At 51.4% G+C, this 19,300-nt stretch overlaps 1 protein-coding gene across 4 annotated transcripts; it reads right to left on the reverse strand.

Moving 5' to 3' along the window:
- Positions 1 to 271: 271 nt before the first annotated feature.
- AKAP1 (A-kinase anchoring protein 1) lies at positions 272 to 18,306 on the reverse strand. 4 transcript variants are annotated; one of them, XM_053961414.1, is made up of 12 exons: positions 18,192 to 18,306; positions 12,321 to 12,722; positions 7,561 to 9,193; positions 6,143 to 6,276; positions 5,498 to 5,624; positions 5,113 to 5,243; positions 4,854 to 5,031; positions 4,006 to 4,156; positions 3,290 to 3,357; positions 2,322 to 2,395; positions 1,990 to 2,055; positions 272 to 1,851 (listed from the first exon to the last, which is right to left on the reverse strand). In XM_053961414.1, exons 3-12 carry the CDS (start codon positions 9,167 to 9,169, stop codon positions 1,792 to 1,794), a joined length of 2,598 nt encoding a protein of 865 aa, XP_053817389.1. In that variant the 5' UTR covers positions 9,170 to 9,193; positions 12,321 to 12,722; positions 18,192 to 18,306; the 3' UTR covers positions 272 to 1,791. The 4 variants fall into 4 exon arrangements, with proteins under 4 accessions (XP_053817389.1, XP_053817388.1, XP_053817390.1 ...); XM_053961413.1 differs by lacking the exon at positions 12,321 to 12,722; XM_053961415.1 differs by lacking the exons at positions 12,321 to 12,722; positions 18,192 to 18,306 and adding an exon at positions 17,757 to 17,811.
- Positions 18,307 to 19,300: the final 994 nt, after the last annotated feature.

Consider the following 19,300-nt stretch of genomic DNA (forward strand, 5'->3'; position numbering starts at 1 on the left):
ACACAAATAGGAACAGGATGTTCTTCCACAGTGCAGAGCCAGAGGAAAACACGGAGCTGACGCTGGCAGAGCTCCCCACCCCTGTTGTAGACTCCTGACTCTGACACCTCTCAAAGAAGGGAAAACACCAACATTCAGACAAGTCAAACTTTGCCATGAACAATAAGCAGTGACACATCCACCCCGTGGGTGCAGAGCAAGGAGCCCAGGGCTGCTCTAATGGAGGCAGGAAAGGAAGGCTCTTAAGTCATCACAGTTTCACTAAGACGGCTTAAAATTCGAGCTTTAATTGAAATGGAAAGAAACATTCCAAAAGGATATATTTTTTTATAGATCTGAATTACCCAATTTAGTTTTCCTTGGATGTAACTGCAAACATGAACATTAAATCAAAGCATCGGCTAGGAGAGAACTCCAAGAAAGGATATAACCATTCCCTAGCAGAGGGGACTGGGCTAAAGGCTGGTGTAGGCCACTGCCCAAATGTGTGATGCCCTGGCGTGTCAGCTCACAGGATGTGAGCACAACCTTGAATCGCCTGAAGCAGCTTCTGAGGACTGACTACATCAACAGTTTCTGGCAAGTGTCTTCTCTGCCAGCAATAAATCCCAGCTCAATCCATATCTAAAATGATACACATTATAGGGCATGTCTTTAAGAGCATTAAGTCAGCTTAAATTACTTGAGCAAAATTTTAAATACGTAATAGAAATCTAAAAAGGAGCAACAAAAAAAAATGAGAGAGAACACCACTGCAAGAGTAATGCCAAGTTGTTACTTTTTTTTTTTTTTAAACAGATCTGTACAGCAACATAGCAAAGGATGCAGCGATCACAATTTCAACCAGACAGCAACCTAAGGGGACACTAATCCTCATACAGCAGAGCTGAAACACTCCCAGCATTCATATGCTCCAAATAATTTGGCTACCCTAATGCACTCCATACCAGTTCTACCTATATAGGACATTTTGGTGTGAAAAAGTTTCTGTAAAGTTCCCTTTGTTTCCAGTGTTTTTCTTGTACAAAATATTACAATGATTTTTTAATATATATTTACATACTTGCACGGCTAGAAAAATATAAACTACAATTGGGCTTGGCAAGCAGTTTCTTTTCTTTAAATACATGACATTTCAGAGCAAAAATTGTAGTGGTAACATCCTGCACTCCAAGCCCCTGCAGGGAGAGCAGATCAAGCCTAAAATCCATGATTGCAGTGAGACACAGGAATGCAACTCCTCCACCTCCTGGCGCAAGGAAGACACAAGATGGATGCTGTTTGTGCAGGTTACTGGCACAATACAGAAAAATCCATAACTGAACATTAAATTCCTTAATAACATTCATTAATTTCATAAGCAGGGCCTGTTAAAAAGAGGACAACCGATGTAACTTTTGGGAAAAGCAGACACTGAGTTCGTGGGGCACGACACAGCGGGAACCAAAGCGTGGCTACTGTTTCGGGGCCTTTGCCTCCAGCCACCCCCCAAGGCTTTCAGATTTTTTCCATTTAAATTTTGAGCAGAGGCCAGGGACGACTTTTTGCTTTAAAGCTACAGTATCTGTCATTATGGCTTTGAACACCCCCTTCCAGGAGATGAGGTATCTGTTCTAGTGAAATGGTAACAGTTGAGCAAAACGTGTTTCAATGGACCACAAAACTCCACAGGCAGGTGTGAACCGGTCTCCTCGGGGGAAGTTGCCAAACCGAATTGTAACAGTGCAAAACAAGATTTTGTCTTTTGTTTTTTTCTCTGCAGAAAGAGTAGTCAAGGCATCTAGGACATTGCTAGTAGTCGAGCCACCGAGCAAACCCTCTTTCCACCAGAGTCCTGTTTATTGACACCACCTAAAAGGAGGGGGAAAAAAAACCAAAGAGTAGATAAGTGAACAAGCCACAGCAACAAACATGGGCTCTAAAAGTTCCTAACCAACAATAAAAGGTTTATGATTAAGGAGTTTTCAGCATATACATCAATATACCCACCTCATCTCCCATCAAGTTCCACAGCTGTATCAGCGGCAGCCCTGTGACACTGTCATAATTTGTGACCTGGAAACACAGAAAAACGTGAGTGTGCAGCAATTCTGGTCCCAATTCACTTACATGGACAGCTACAGCCACTACCAGAAGCACTTCAGAAACAAGAGGGAATACTCTTCTCTCCCCAGTCCCAAGCAGGGCTGATGGAAGTTCCCAGGCCCCAGCATTTCCCAGGAGCCAGGCTCTGGCTTTGGGTTTTATGTAACATAAGAGTGCAGGGCAGAGGACACCAGCAGTGCCACCAGCAACAAGACTTCTCCAGACATGGGCTGTACCTGTGCCACGAGGACAGCACCTCTGGTCATCTCACTGACAGCAGCGTCGGCTTCCGGGGAAAAGTGATCCTCGTCTGTGGGAAAAGGAGAGCAAACAAATGAGCTCCTGCACAGAAAGGACTACTGAGCTAATATTCTCTGTCCTCCTACAGACATTGGGCCAGAGATCCCTCACGGCCAGCTGATCCCATCCCTGGAGCTGTTGGTTCTGCAGGGAAAGGATGAAGAGCTTCCTACAGCCACCAGCCTAATCACGTGAACACAAGTAGCTGATGAATCAGGAGGCTTTAAAGACAGCAAAGGACATTTCTGCAACACCTTAGAGCTGCCATTGCTGTTTTGATCCTCAATAAACTAAGCTCAGGTCCCTCAGGGCTTTGCTGACCCTGCACAGAGGGCACCCCTGGCACTGGGAACCCAAAGTGTCTGTACTGCAGGTGCCCAGCACCTGAGCAGAGCCAAGGACAAAAAAAAAAAAAAAAGCAAGCAAACCAAAGTGTTTCTAGGCAGTGACTGACATTCTCCCAGTGCTTGCAGGCTTGGCATTTGAACACAGAACTTTACAAATCAGTCATTTCAGGAGGGAATGTCAGGTTTTGTGTGCAGATTAAAAACTAAGTTTGCATTTACAGCAGCTCTGTGACAGAAGAATTAGAGCAGTTACAGCTACTGTACCTACACCCTGCCAGTCCTGCCAACTTGCTGCTTAGGACAGTAATTCATTGTCTCCTCCAAGCAGGAAAAAGCCTGGACATTTATCATTTTTCCCCTGTATTCTGACAGGTTATGCCATGCTAGCACATTTAGAAGAATACAATACAATTTTTCCAATCCTTCCTCTTGTCACATCAGAGGCTGCACTGGCAATAGGAGGTAGAAGGTTCAGACAGAGTCATGGCTTGGACACATCTGGCATCCACGGAAACCTGCAGGAGAAGGGCCAACAGTTCATCAAGAGCTCCATTTACCTGGAAGTGGCACCACATTGTCAAGTAAAACTTCTGCTCCTTGGAAAGGTAGTGTTAAAAAATCAGACCTTAAAGAAAAGAGGATCAGAGTAAGAACAGGGCTTTAAATCACTCCTACATTCTTCAATGTGACATTGATTAATCAAATTGCTCTTACAGGAATTCAGTTTTAAATTAATGACAGTCAAACAAAAAAAAAAAAAAAATCAGACAATTCTCCCAGCAATCTAAAAACAGCAATAAATTGTCTGATTAACATGCCAAGTTGGATCAGGCTCTAAGCAAAACCCACGTCCATCAGGGAGGCTGTGCTGCCTGTCTTCCCAGCTCTGGGGCACAATCAAATACTTAATGGGCTTGTGTAAGAAACCCCTGATCCAACACAGCTGTCCCAGAGAGTGGAGCTGGAGCATTGAGAATCAGGAGCTTATTCCTTGCTCATCAATCAATTACACTTGGAGGCCTCCTGAAGGCATCCTCTTCCTCAGCTTCCACACTGAAGTGGCAGAAGCTGCCATTTCCTCTCCCCCCACTTCAAAAAAGCCTTGCAGGATCTTGCTGTGCTCCCAAGAACCCACACTCAGCGCTGAGCTGAACCTTTCCACCGTTTCCCACTTCAGCTGCGGAAAAACCTTTAAGAATTCAAACAGTACAGACTCCTCTGATTAGGATTTGAGCCAGACATGGCCTCAGGCCATGGGAGAGGGTCTACGGACCTGATCTGCCTGAGTGTGTCAACCTTCACTTTATCATATCCTCCATAGTCCACGTATTTGAGCTCCACTTCATCGGTCTCCTCAAAGTAGCTGATGACTTGAGCCCGGAGCCATGCCCCATCCAGGCCTGGAGCTGCACAGATAATACCAACTGCAAAACACCAGAGTGCAGAGAAGAAAAGCTCAGGATAAGTGGATTTCCAAAAATCAGCACTTCGGGCATGAGCAGTACAGCTCATTTATCTATAAAGAACCAACAGCATTTCTCAGGCTGCTTCCATCTTCCTCCAACATCCCTCACAGCCCCAGCACACCAGGCCTGCAGCTGAGACACAGGACTGGTGGCTTTTACTGTCAGCTCCATCTGTCACAACCAAGCTGGCCTGCCCAGGTACCCAGCTCCCTTCCAGCCTTTGGGCAGTAACAGCAAGGTCTGTCTCCACATAGGAATACACAACCCCTTTGCATGTGATGCACCCTTCACACCAGGTGCAGACACGGTGACAGACACGGACACAGTGACACCATGAAGGTGTGGGAGCAGCTCCACACTTTGCCAGCAGAAATACCCCAGATGCCAGGTTGAATGGAAATAAGCTGAGACCGGTTTGATCTCACTCTGAATTTCAACATGCAGCTACGTGGCTCGGGAGGTACTCCAGGGATGAGCAGGGTAAGGGAGAGCAGAGCAACATCTGTACTCTGGCAGCAGCTTAAAGATGAGATGACACGTGAGCTATCACATCCTCATCCACTGGGAACTTCCCACGCCTGACTCAGGGACAGCAGGCTTGCACAGGAGCCCAGAACTTTCTCAACAGAACAAAGTGTGAGCATCCATGACTTGCCTTCTACCGGAGTGGGCAGGGTTGGAGTTTCAGGCTGAGAGTAGCAGGTGAACATCTGCTGGTCGAGGCTGCGCAGCACGTGGAACGTGGGGTGCGTGTGCTGCTGCAGGAACATGTGCCCTGCATCCACCTGGTGTGCCACCACCACCTCCACGGTGACTCCATCGGGGAGGAACAGCTGCCACGGGGAGGAAAAACTGTCATGAGTGCTGCTGGCAATGCAAGCTCCAGCCCCAGCACAGCAAGAGCCGGGACTCACCCAGGCGGACACGAGCAGGGAGTGAAGCGGCAGCGGCATCGGCGGAGGGAGGGTGTAGATGTTGGTGAGACACAGCTCTTTGAACTTCTTGCCAATCAGGCTCAGGACTTTCTCTACTTGATGTGAGGTCCCTGGAAGACAAAAATCCCATGGGAAGTCTCCAGCATGGGCATGCTGAGGACACCTCCAGTCCTGTCACTTGAAGGAATACAACCGCCAGGATCCTCCTGCACTACCTCAACAGTGTAACTTTTAACAGGTGGCCCAGAGGAGTTTTGAAAAGCACTGGACTCAGAAGCCACTAAATCCATTTAAATTCCTTGCTCATCTAATTAAGTCCCCCAAGACATACATTAGGCCATGAATAGAGACACATTCCACTCACCTTCGATGTGACAGATTTGGGAGTCACGGAAATAAGGTAGTGTTGAGACATAAATTTTGGCACCGGACACTTGTCTCAGGTAGCTCATAAACCTCCCCTGTTTGCCGATCAAGCGGCCAACTAATTCCTTCAGGAAAGGGACAAGAAAGCAACAGTCAGGAAGAGAAACTCAGATCAAACATCTCTGTTCTCTCTGGCTTACACCACCCACATTCTCAGTTCCTCTGTCACAGGCAGGATAAACACAAGGCAGTGCTGGACCAGTGCAGGGTTCAGTGGGTCTGGGATGAGCTCAGACCAGCAAGCACAGCTAATTTTGATAATCCCCTGCTCTTAATACCTGTGTACCCTAAAAGCCTCCTGGATGCTTTCAAAGCACTGGACTTCCAGGCTGGATGGAAGATAATGGGGAATAACAACTTCAACAAGCACCATTCCCATGGGTGTAGCCCTGGAGTGCTGCTTGTTTACAGTTGTGCACTGGCTCTTCACTCCTTTGAGTCCTAACGGGAGCAGAACACTCCAGCTGTCCTGGACTGGCTGCTGAAATCCCTGGCATGGCACAGAGCCAGCAGGAGACTGGGAGGACCAGGAGGTGGCTGTGTAGGGCAGGGCAGGATGGTGAGCAGGCCAGCAGCTGGTTACCTTTGGGACCTCAATTTCCCAGATAATGAAGTCTGGCTTGCTGGATCCTCCTTCCAGCTTTGCGTTCTGGCGAGCCACTGTCTTCCTCATGGCACTGCCACTGTCCACAAAATCCACACTATTTACGTCTGAACCTACAAGACAGGCACAAGCATTCAGACAGCCCCCAAGACCCACACTTAGGCTCCCACCCCAAAGGGAAGGGCTGCAGAGTGACCCCAGTGCTAGATGTGCCCACTATGAGGCGTGGTAGGCAGCTGCCTTTTGCCCAAATTTGCCCTATATTTGAAGAAACAAGGTGCAAGAGCTGAAGTGTATTTTGCTCCCAAACCATCAGCCAATACCAGGAACATTTCTACCTGGGGAAGGGACAAGCTCCAACAGTCTCCTCCTGACCAGATCTCAGATACAGCCAGTGTCACTCGAGCTTGGTCCTTCCTCCCCATTAACAAGCAGAAGCATGAAGATCCTCACTTGCTTGCAAGTATTCAGACCATCCAGCAAGACCAAAGAGAAAAATGAACCCAAGAGCTGCTTCACATTTGCCACATCTTAATGGGCAACACAGCACAGAGGCTGAGAAAGGCCAAGGGTGCAGCTGTTGGCATCGGCTTTGTAGGCAAAGGGAAGTTTTGAGACTCACAGCCTGGACGTGAAGGTCAGCTGGGTGACCTGTTGTCCAACACTGCCACCTTATCAGCTTTACCTGCTGTATTCCCCTCTCCCCACCTCAGTGTCTCAGTGCTACCAGGCTCCACAACTCGCTCCTGGACCTTCTTGTCACACCAGCACTCACAACAAGGCAATACCTTCTCCTCCTGGGGTTACTCTCACTAGTGAAAACATTCTGTGGGTTCAATCCTTCACTGCTGGCAAACTCAACCCCCATGTCTTGCAACAAGCAGTATTCCAACTGCTTTGTAGCAATTACAAGAGACATCCCCTGTCATTAAGGGCTGTTGGCACCACAGGATTCTACAAAGGATTTTAACATCCATCCCCAAGGTCACACAGGCTAATGCTTGCTCAGACAGCTTTGCATGTACTGTGCCAGGCACACATCATCCAGCATCTACAAGGGAAAAGCAGCACAGACAGATGGGGGAACTCCATGAATATTGCTCCCTGTTGGGATTTCTTGGCATGCACCTGCCCCTCCAAACAAAAAGGCTTCAGGGTAATTGCTCTGCAACCAGCTGATTTTATCACAATTCATCAGAGCTCTGCTCTGGCTCCTCCAGCAGCACCTCAGAATCTGCCTCACCTTCCTGTCAGCAGCAGCCCATAAACAGGGGTAATCACCCAGGGGGTCCTAGAGGTCACTAGAAACCACTGGCATGAGGTCTCACACCTGCAAGGTGCTCCCCAGCAATGCTGGTTCACTACATTTTTTGCAGGAGGATTTTCCAGTCCCTTACCTTCCGAGTGATCTCCATCTGTCCCTGGAGCACTGCTACACTCCTGACTCAGGTCTGGCCCATCCTCTTTCAGGATCCCATTGCTGTAGGGCACTGTGCTGCCCTCGGGCAGCCCCGGAGCACAGGGGGTGTCCCTCGGTACCAAGCTCAGCTCAGCAGACGTGTCTGGGGCTGAGGATGTGCTCAGTGAGTCCGAGTGCTGGTCTGATGTGACAGACAGCACTGTGCTCTGCAGGGGCTCCTCTACACTCGTCCCACCTCCGGGTGTGTGCGTGCCATACCCAGAGTCCTCTGTGGACAAAGGTGACTTTTCCAGAGAGTTCTCCACATGAGTCCGACCAACTCCTTGGGACTCCCTGCACACCAAGCTCTTCACCTGACAGTCCTCTGTGTTCCCCTGAACAGGGCTGGCCCAACAGCCGTGTGATGAGCAATCTGTCACACCCTGACCGTGCTCCTCTGCACCGCTCCCTGCAGCCACGCTCTCATCAGCTGCTGTGGCTCCCTCCACAGGCACCTGAGCAGAGGCAGCAGCACTCTCCATCCCCAGAGGAGCCTCAGCTCGGCTGGCAGTGGCCTGGCAGAGCCAAGGGGATGCGTCGCCTGCAGAACCCGACAGCACTTCCTCAGTTGCTGCCAAAATGACCTTGGAAATTATCTGTATTGCTACTTGCTCAATTTTCTCAACTTCCTTGTCCAAACTCACTCCTCCAATCTTCTCTCTTTCCAACTCATCTCCTTTTGGTTGTGTGTCCTTCTGACACACAGGTATAGTACCACTGATTGGCTCTGACATCTCTTCTTCCCTGGACTGTTTTGGACAGGTAGACTCCAAACCCCCTGGTAACACACTCACTGCAGAACCCTCGTGACCTGATACAACTTCAGCTTCATTGAGAAAGGCTTGTGGGGCACTGGCTTCTTTCTCCAATCCCAAGCAACAGGCTGTCACAGAGCCAGTATCTGACTCCACAGTTCCTGGCATCTGCTTCTCCTTAGGGGGCTTAAGCGAAGACTCATCCGACTGCTCTGTGTTGCTGATGTCCTCGGTGACTCCCAAAGACTCCCGTGTCAGGGGTGGCTGCTGGCCTTGGTTTGCCCCCGAGCCTTGCTCCAGCGTGTGGCTCAGCACCGCGTTCCGGTCACACCCTGTGCTCCCAGAGAGCAGAGGGGGCGAGGCACGAGCAGGGACAGCGCTTCCCTCTCGAGATCCCACCGATTCCAGCTTTTCACTGTCGTCCTCGCGGGGGCTGGGCCCAGCTGTCGTGGCTGGCAGGCCTGGGGGGTCCCGTGAGAGATCCGGCCTCTCGTGAGCTGGGCGCAGGAGAGAGGGCGTCGTTGGCCCCGCAGACAGCAGGGAGGTGGGGGCTGGCTTCTCCAGGCACTCCTCTTCCGACAAAAGAGGTGGTCTTCGAGGGACACATGCTTCTGCTTTGGGACGTGAATCACTCTCTGATACTTCTTCCTGCTTCTCCCTTTCAATGGCTATTGCTTGTTTGTTGCAATAGCCTGAGTGCTTTTTTCTCCAGGAATAGATCCACCAGCAGCCAAGAAGTGCCAGCACTCCAGGAATGGCATACGGGACGAAATTGCGGAAGCGTAAAGCCATCTTACAGAGCTTCAGCAGTTATACCTAGGACAAACAGAAATCACATTAAAATAGTCCCAGGGAAGATGACAGGAAGGCTGAGGTCCCATAAGTGCCTTGAGGTATTGCTATTAGCATGGTCAGGCTTGTTTTCCAGCTGCTCTAGAAATTAACATCTCTGCTCTACCAGCACACCACAGAACAAGATCCTTACCCAAGACTAGGGATATCTGGGCATGTCTTATCATTATACTCAATGATTTCACCCTTCCTCACCTCTGCACTTAATTTCCCCTTGCTTCCTCTGCCTCACACCTCTGCATGTCAGCCCTGCCCCCAGGACAGCCTCCAGCACAGCAGGTTCCTCCAGCATGGGCTGGGCTCACAGCCCAGCTGGACCACAGCATTCCACAGCACAGGCCTGGCACATGGCAGGGCTCCCCAGCTCTCCCCTTGAAAGGCAGCACCCCATTCCCGAGGGCTCTGGACTCTGACAACACACTTCTATAAAGCCTTAGGAATGCAGCTCCCAAGTTTATTCTACATCCAAATTCACTACACTGACAGCTGCCACTCCCCTGACTTAAAAGCTGACAGCTCTTCCTCTTCCTCTGCAAGGCCTCTGACCTCTTTCCCACCTGGACACCCAGTCATGCTCCTTCACTGGCAAGCCTCACCTGAGTCACACGAGGCAGGGCTGCCATGCCTTCCCTTTTCCTTAAGGAATGTCTGCAACTGGAATGCAAAGCTTAACTGCTACCACATCCCAAAGAGCCTTGCTGCAAAGCACTTACAGTTTATATTCTCACTGCACAGGAATTAAAGCAAAACACCACGTGTTTGAGGGTGCTTACACAGACAGGCTTTAATCCAAACAGCCCTCAAGACTCTTGCCAGCAAGGAACAAAAATAAAGATTGTTTTCAGGAGATAGCGAAGTCTTAGAAATGGGAGCCACCCACTGGAAAAGAGCATTATCTGGTTCCTCTTTAGAAGCATAATATTTCTGTGACAAGAGAGGACAACCAAGGCAGTTGGCCCCAGTGTGTTTCAACCAAAAAATCCCTTCTGTTATCAGGACTAACACCCCAAGTACAGCTCCCAGTGCAATACTCCTTCAGGCCACAGTCTCCACAAGGAGCTGATGACATTCTAGCTGAGGGACAAAACCATCCCTCCCTCGGGCTCCAACTCAGTGTCAGAGCCTCAGATAATTTCATATTCACCCCAGATTTCTCACCTCCTCCAGCCACACTCTCCATTCCACAGGAGCATCCACACAACTTAAACCACACTAGCTCAGACTCTGCCTTGCTTCCTGCAGGGCCCAGACACTGAGGCACACAAATGAATGAAAGAATGGCAAAGGCAGGGACTAGAAAATTCCTTGTTCAATCCCAAATTAAAGGTCAGCTGCAGACACTATTTAAGTTCACTAATATTCCCAGTACACCACAAACAAGGCATTTATGTTGTTCTACACAGAGGCTTGTGTGTTCATCGGACATTTGTATCTGATTAAATAAACTAAGTAACTAAGAAGTAACTAAATCCCGGTTACTCCCAGCCTGCTGTACGCAGTCAGGGAGCAGGGCTCACTGCTGAGGGTGAATTCTCTGTTAATGGCAACATCTGGGATCTTAGAATTAAAACCAACAAACCTATGCAATACTGTAGCTGTTCTGTGTTTGGAAGCTGCAAATGGAAAGGGTGAAGCCTGTACATTCCCAAGACAAAAGGTTCTCCTTTATGCTGCCCAGAACAATGGCACATTGTGAGCTGTGAGTGCTCATCTGCTGCGCACCCAAGTTGTTGTAATTAATGCAGAACTACCCTACAAGCTGTCTCTCAGGAGTACTACAAACCCAAATTAAAGTAGCTCACATAAGTCCATTCCCAGCAAGCATTCCCAATTAAACAGACAGCCCTATTATTATCCGATTCCCTACTAAGTTGCACCAACTGTCCAAACCATAGTCCCACACAGCTCTGCAGCACAGGGAGACAGTCACAGGATGCCCCAGAGGGACAAGCCTGTCCTAAAATCTGGCAGACAAAACAGTTCTGTGAGTCATTCTGAACATTGTCATCATTTAGGATATAGATCTTCACTCCTCTATGGTACATGGATGAGTGGGGACTGCTGGATTAGCTGACAGCTCCTTGCAATGCTCATTTGATTTAATGCTTTTGATTTATTATTTAAGCCAGAGCTGCATCACTCTCAGGATAATGTTAAATGGGAATTCCACATCCTCCCATCAGTTAGAGCAGGCTGAAAGGCAGTGGCTCTGCACGAGATGCCAGCAGACATCCCGGAGTGCTGGGTTGGCCAGGGAACAGCTCAACACCAACAAACATCCCCTCATGCTGACCTGGCAGGAAGGCTCTGGCACATCTTGCCATGCTGCTCACAGCCTGGCTGCATGTGATGTGCAAGGACAGCAGATCAAACCTGCCCATCCCAAGGGCTGGGACCCTGCTCCTCCCCCAGGAGAGCTCCCAAAGCCCACAGCCACTTCCCAACCTGTCCCAGAACAACCAAGCCATCTCCCCGCTGCCAATCTGACAGTCAGCTCAGGACTGAAGTGGCAATGGGATCATTTTAACACACTGGGGGAAGAAAGCCTGGGATTTTCCTGCCAGCAGCGGGACAGAAAATGGCAACTTGTCAAATCACATGCCCTCAAGCACTGCCAAGCAGGAGGCAGCCCAGCCCAGCAGGGCCTGCACTCTCCCCCCCCAGGCAGGAGGAGCCAGCTGGGAAATGCAGCAGCTTTCCAGAGGCTTTGGACAGGAGATGAGCAGCCTGCAGGAGCCAGAGCCCCCAGAAAACGCTGGATCTGCAGCACCATTCCCAAGAGGCAGGGCCCCAAGAGTCCTGCACCATAAATAGTGCAGAGCTCATGCACTGTATGTGCTCACCCCAGCACCAGCTACTTCCACTTCCCTCTGGCATGCCGGGAATCCAGCCTAAATGTCACACCTATCATGGGGCTGGAGAGCTGCAGCTAGGGCATGAGACTTCTCCAACCCGCTAAATAATCCCCACGGCACCAAGGGGAGAGTAGGGGTCAGTCAGTTCTCCAAGTCTGTGTCCTGACTTGATTTATAGAAAACTGCTGGTAAAGAGCAAGGAGATGAAGACAAGAAAGAATGCACACATTACCTACCTGAGAAAAAAGCCAAGGACAGCCAATGTACTCTACTCGTTTACATTAGGGTCCCAGAGCAGTTCTAAGCCACCTTGTTTCCTGGCCAGGACACAGAGCCCTCAGCACTCACAGCCTTATAAGGTCAGAAATGTTCGCAGCACGAGGTTCCCGGGGACGCCAGATAATTCATTCTCCAGGTCCGAGAGGAGTTCAGCAAGCACTTGCTCAGAATTTCAGGGTTTTCCACACACAAGGAAGTCTGTTCTGAAGGTGAGCTGCTTCGAGTCTCCACCAGGAGAGAGGCCAGGATGACTCCCAAGTGACTGAGCCCCCATGCTCTGCAGGGACGTACCCTCAGCCGGTCCTGGCTCCTCTGCTTCCCTCTGCCCCTGCACTTGAGATGTTTCCAAACCCTGAAAGCTGTGGAAATCAAGGCTGGAATTAAAGCCCGTCCTAAAGGATCACAGAGCAAATTGGAAATGCAGCTTGAACAGCAAGGCCAGGATGCCTCCTGACAAACCCTGTAGTTAGTGAAGCAGCACTTGGGAAATAAATACTATCTGGGTGAAAGAGAACTGGACAGGCTGGCACGGTTCAAACTAAATGGGACCACGTGGGCTCTTAAATTTTTCCATGCTAAAAATAACTGGTAGCACATGCTCTGCCTTATAGGAGGCATAAGAACAGGAGTTAACAAAAACCTAAGGAACTGGGGGCCCTACTGTTAAGATTAAAATAAGAAAAATTGCTGCACTGAAACAGACGTAAGGAATTACATAACCCACCCTTGGCATGAGGCATTTTTTCATCGAAAGCTGAACTGGCACGTGGCAGAATTATCTAACTGCAGCTTCTTTGTGCTTCATACAAGATGAAGGAGGCAGAACATCCAGAACGGAGGGACCTCCTGCCAGGTCCTGCTGCAGCACGTGCTCCCAGCAGTTCCAGCTGCAGAGCACAGGGGGTTTTCTCCCATGCAGGTCAGCAGCAGCCCTGGACCTGAGCTTACAGGAGCCAGGAGCTCAGACAGCGTGGCTCAGGAGCTACAAACACCCAGAGACAGGTAGGAGCCAGGCCAGCAAGATCTCAAACTGGGTGGCACTTATTTTAAAAGAAGCCAACAGGGAAGTCTCTCTGTACTTAACTAATTAAAGGCAAGTGCTCCGCAGCAATTTCTGCTTCAAACAGTAGCACTGAAAGACTAGAACAGCAAGAGATACCCCTTAAGCAACACCACCTTTTCACAGCCCAGTAAACATGGGCTATGGGCCCAAGAAACAGGCTCCTCTCTGAATGAAAGCCACCAGTGAAGCCACTCCACAACCCTAGAATATTTAAGAACCAGCAGTCTCCTATTTGCAAAAGGATGAATTGTGACTTCAGTAAAAGGCTGAAAAAGCTGGTTGATGTAGAATTAAACTAGTGCTCTGGAACAAGAAACACCATTAACACCAGGCCGTCTTTTATCTCTGAGATAAAAACTGCTTTCAGTGTAATCAGCATCAGTGCTGCTCCTACAAGAGCTCAGTCCCCTCTTGCAGCTGGAGCTGCCACACTGATTGTTGGTTCTGTGTGTTTTCTCCCACTCAGCAGCCCAACCCAGGCCCAGCACAGCTCCCACAGCAGCCTTCGGACCAATGCAGGACTCAGAACAGTTCCTATTTATTTCCACACTCAGAGCTTTACAATAAAAGCATCAGCTTGGCCAACCTGTAGGGTTTTTTTAACAGATGTTTTGGAAATTGTTAATAAGTTCCCAGGGACACAAACATCAACCCCCAGCAACCCTCAGCACTGCTCTCATGGACTCAGGCAGGGCCTTGAGCGCTCCTGCTCTGCAGGAATGAACAGTTTGTAATTAACATTAACCCTATCAGGTTATCAAGCTCCCTACCGCTCTTGATATCTTGTTACCTCCCTGCTCCAGTTGTTTCATTATTTATAGTTTCCTCACCCAGGTTAGTGTCTCCCTGTGAATCCTCTGCTGCAGAGGGAGACAAGAGAGCTTTTTCTCCACTTTCCCAGAAAAGTCTTCCAGATACTTCAGCAAGCTTCAAAAACTGCTTCTGCACCACTTCCTCTGTACCCCCACAGTACAGGTAAAGCAGCTGTTATCATCTTTATAACCTATCAACACATTACAAAAGTCTGGATTTGGGAAAAGTTTTATCTTTCATTCTCTCTGCATTTTCACTCAGGCTGGAGAACAGAAAAAATTATTTCCCAGAGTTTCAGAATAAACACATCCAATAATCAGCCTTTTGTGTTTGCTTCTACGTAAGGAAGCCAATGCAGCCCTTGCTATGGGTAACACAGTGTAGTGGCCACTACATGTACAGCTTATAAATGAAGATTTAAAAGCAGTCACCTGAGTCAGATGCCTGGCATCTCTATCAATTTCCACGAAACAGAGACTAAACTAACCAAGGGCTTCCAATGTACTCTGCACAGGAGACAAAAAACAAGCTTGAATTTTCAAGGAGACGGAACGGGGAGGTTTACAGCAAACACACTGATAGGGCTGCAGGAGCCAGGAGCCAAGAGCAGCAAAGACCAAACAGGCCCCCAGGTATCTGGGCAGCAGCGGCAGCTCTGCTCACGGGATGCTTGCTGGGCACAGCCACGAGACCTTGACAAACAGCTTCCCAAAACAAGAGCTGGACTAGGCTTAGGAAAAGCAAAAAGCACTGGAGCCTGGTTGGAAGCCTTGCGGCCAAGGCTCGGCTTGAGGAGAAATGGCAGAAGCGCTCAGGGAGGGAGGACAGCAAACATCAGTGAGGAGGATGCCCTGTATTCACCTGTGCTGGGAGGGAACAGCAAAGGCTTCACGGAGAGCCACTCACACGAATGGGCACGAAGACACTTGTGTGCATGAACAAGGGCTACGAGGAGTGGCACAGCACACTCCAACCAGAGAGAGTTCCCAATTCCCAGGTTCATCCCCAAGCAAAGCTAAGGCCTCTGACACCAGAGGCACATGAAAATCATGAACTTTTGCCAGGAACTGCTGCTATTTATACCCAGAGTCAAAAACCAGCCACAGCACATGGCAAGTTTCTCATCCTCAGTGCCAGGTGGCAGCAGAGGTCAAAAGCAACCCCGACCAGGACAGGTCTGCAGCAGTGATTTGTTTGCTTAAGAATGATTTTAAATGGTCTTTTATGAAATATTCATCTCTGCTAATAGTAATATACAGGGCCCAAAAATCCAGTTAGCTTCCAGCTGACAAAATGCAGGACCAGAATCCACATAGTGGACAATAAAAAAATGTACATTGAACCAGCTGAAGACAACATTTGAAAAAGCAGTTTGGGACACGCAAATATGTCCCCTTCTAGCAACCCCCATGAGAAAAGAAATGCAACAGCTTCAATTTCCAGGAAATATTAAACACCTGATGAATAAAATAGCTTTTCCTGAATATATCTGAGCATGGCTGCCTGAAGATGATCGTCACTTCATGAAGTCTAACCAGCCATTTGCATTAAGAGCTCCACAGAAGCACTGCAGTTAGAAATCAGGATTTTAAAAAGGCTAATAATTAGATCTGAAACATGAAACAATTATAAGTAATTAATGCTGCAATTAATGTTTTTTATTAGCTCTAGATGTTGCTAGGGGCAACTGGGATACCAGCCCCAATCCTATTACAGGCTCCCTGGACGCTAGAAATACCTCAAATCATTTTTTCACATGAGTGAAGTGCACATGAACGAGGAGAGGCACAGATAAGTGGGCTATGTTGCTTTAAAAGCATTATGCTCTTCAGATAACTGCTCCTGCAGAAGTGCACTTGCTCTCCATCCCCCTGCAGCCAGCCTGCAATGTTTTCAAAGTGAAGAGAGAGTCTCAGCCATCACAAATCAAACTGCTGCTGGCTCTGAGAGCTTTGGCTGCACTCCTGCAGCAAACGCCCGTCACTTTTACCTCCACAGGCAATCTGCACCTTTGGGAACAGACAAGTCGTGGTGGATCCGAGCTGCAGGTGCTGTCACCTCACACCCTGGGCAGTGAGGAAATGCCTCTTCCCTCATTTCAGGCATTGTGGAGTGTCTAGGTTAAAGCCAAGGCTTACTAGGCAGTCCATAATTTCCAGTATTAGTATCTCAAAGCATCTCCAGCATTCTTTAAGAAGGAATCTGGTTCCTAGGATGGGTTTCTAAACCAAGGCTGAACAAGGAGAGCACTCCCAAGTACAAAACAGCTACTAACACACAACTGAGCCCCTGCAGTGCCATCCACACAGACCCTGCAGCCCCAACATATCTTTAATTTCACCTCTGAGAGCAAACAGCCTGTTGTAGAAGACACTGCTACAATTGTGGTGAGAGATTGACCTGCATAAACCCCATGACAGCTTTTAAAAGTCCTTCAAGAGCTCAATGAGACACTTAAGCAGAGGCTGAAGGACTGTCGGGTGAGCAAGACCAGGACAGGAATTGATGCATGAATGGATTCCGGTGGATTCCACCATACTTCAAGCACTGCTCAAGCTCTACAGGCTTCTCCCTCCTCACTTACTTGAGAGCTGTCATTTCCTTCGGTGCATTTGCACTGTGCAGCACATGCAAGCACACCAGGGAACAGAGAAGGAGATACACACAACGAGGCTGTGCTGCCCTTTTCCAGAATCACAGGTCCATGGGCATCACTAGACAGGTACAGCAGGTGCCTGCACAGTCCTTCACCCCTTACACAAGCAGCTCATTAAAGAACGAGGAGGTTAAACGACCTGAAGTGGTTCACAGTGATCCCAGCAGAGGAGGCAGCTCAGTTCAGCTGCTCTGGCAGCTCTGTCCCGAGCGCTCCTGAGGAGCTGTGCTGCACTCCCACCCTGCCCGTGCTCTGCCCGGCCCCTCCGCTCCTACCGGGGCTGTGCTCGGCAGATCACTCACAGCCACCGGCAAACTTACACCGGTGCTACACCTTCCGCAGCAGCCAGCCACTTCCCTTCACCCGAGACAAAGTCCACAGGGCCCGATAATGCTCGGCAGGTGCAGCACAACCCTGGCAACACAGGAAGGCCCGATTTCTGCCATCCCACAGCCCCTGGCTTTTCCCAACAGGTGGGCTGTAGCCAAGTGCAGCTTTTGGTACTGTTTCCTGCTATTACGGATAACATCCATGAAGAGGATGCCCTTGCTGAGGTGCCTGTCCATTCTGTGGTCATTGCCTCATGGACTGCAGTAAAGAACTCGGCCAGGCACAGATCAAGTTGCCCATTTCTGGAGCAGGAGTAACTTAGATCTGCCTTGCTTCGATCAGGGGGAAGAAGAAAAAGAGAGAGCAAACAACAAGGATTCTCCCAGGAAAGCTAGACCACGACATCACTTCCTCAGCAGCAATATCATTTAATTCCTTTGCTCCCACCAGCATTCCATGCTGGCTTACGAACAAAAGGAGTCACTACAGCACATCAGAAGTTTTGCAAATAACACTTTTTACGGCCATTACCATAACGCAGGCAGGGCTCGCCAGACCAGACAGCCCAAGGTGCCTTAATGTTCACCGCGACTCCGCACCGCCCGGGCCATCTCGTCAGGCAGCCCCGGCCGCAGCGCTCCCCTCAGAGCGGCCGAGCAGAACACCGAGCAGAACACCGGGCTGCCCGCGGGGCCCACCACGGCCCCGCGTCCCGACACACGCGGCCCCCGCCCGCTGCGGCACGGCCGGCCCCAGCCCACGGCCCCGGGTCACGGCGGGGCCGGAGCGCTGACCTTGGGCCCCGCGGGAGCGCTCCCGCCACGGCCCGCGCGCCGGGCCCGGGGGCGGCACGGCCGGGAGCGCGGCGGGGGAAGCACCGTCAGCGCGCCCCGCAGCGCCGCCGCTGACAGCCGCGGGCCCCGCCGCTCCGCCAGCGGGCGGGCGGCGGCCCAGGGCGGTACTCACGGGTGTCCCGGCGCGGCGGCGGAGCCCGGAGCGGTGCCGGGCCCGGTCCGGAGCGGTGCCGGTGCCGCCCCACGTGCCCCGGCCGGGCCGCCCGGCTCGGACATGCAGCGACACCGCCCCGCCCCGCCCCGCCCCGCCCCTCTCGCGAGAGCGCGCCGTCCCGCGAGACTCCGCGCGCGCGCGCTAGCCCCGCCCCGTGCCCTGAGGGAGCGGGGCCGGGATGGTTCAGGAACCGCGATCGTCCCGGGCCGGGATGGTTCAGGAACCGCGATCGTCCCGGGGCCGGCATCGTCCCGGGGCCGGGATGGTTCAGGAACCGCGATCGTCCCGGGCCGGGATGGTTCAGGAACCACGATCGTCCCGGGGCTGGGATGGTTCAGGAACCGCGATCGTCCCGGGCCGGGATGGTTCAGGAACCGGGATCGTCCCGGGCCGGGATCGTCCCGGGGCTGGGTGGTTCAGGAACCGCGATCGTCCCGGGCCGGGATCGTCCCGGGGCTGGGATGGTTCAGGAACCGCGATCGTCCCGGGGCCGGGATGGTTCAGGAACCGCGATCGTCCCGGGGCCGGCATCGCTCCGGGGCCGCGATCGCTCCGGGGCCGGGATCGCTCCGGGGCCGCGATCGCTCTGGAGCCAGGATCGGTCCCGCGGCCGGTGCGGGGCGGGCCCGGCCGGGATCGTTCGGGTGGCCGAGGCTCGGGGAGAGTCCGGACGCGCCGCCTTCCTCCCCTCCTCCCTGTCCCGCGGTAGTCGCAGGACGGGTGCAGACAGGCCCTGCGGGGCCGCCGAGGCCCAGCCCGGCCCACTCCCGCCGTGTCCCTCATCCCGGGCCTCTCCCGGCCGCTGCCCTGATGTTTGCTCGGGGGTTTGTTTCCCACAGCCCCGCGGGGCCCCGCTGCCTGCCTGGCCCCGGGGTTTCTGCCGGGTGCCCCGGTCGGGCCTTGGGCACCTCCGCAAAGTCGCTGGGAATGGCTGCTGTCACTGCTGCTCAAGGTCGCTGCAGCACCCTCCGCCTGCCCGGCTCTGGGTTCTGCCGGGACCTTCGGGCTCGGCCCCGGAGCCAGAGCACCTCATTGCCTGCTAACACAGGCAGACACGCAAGCAGGTG

This window comes from Vidua chalybeata, chromosome 20 (genome assembly GCF_026979565.1).
Source record: "Vidua chalybeata isolate OUT-0048 chromosome 20, bVidCha1 merged haplotype, whole genome shotgun sequence".
In the NCBI taxonomy this organism is placed as follows: domain Eukaryota; kingdom Metazoa; phylum Chordata; class Aves; order Passeriformes; family Viduidae; genus Vidua; species Vidua chalybeata.

What these genes read in the sequence shown, in the direction of transcription:
- AKAP1 (XM_053961413.1), bottom strand. Translation starts at nt 9,169, where the DNA reads ATGGCTTTACGCTTCCGCAATTTCGTCCCGTATGCCATTCCTGGAGTG. An exon ending in GACACACTCAGGCAGATCAG is followed by an intron (nt 3,358 to 4,005) that starts GTCCGTAGACCC and finishes CTTTTCTTTAAG; the next exon opens with GTCTGATTTTTTAACACTAC. An exon ending in GTGCTGTCCTCGTGGCACAG is followed by an intron (nt 2,056 to 2,321) that starts GTACAGCCCATG and finishes CTGTGTTTCCAG; the next exon opens with GTCACAAATTATGACAGTGT.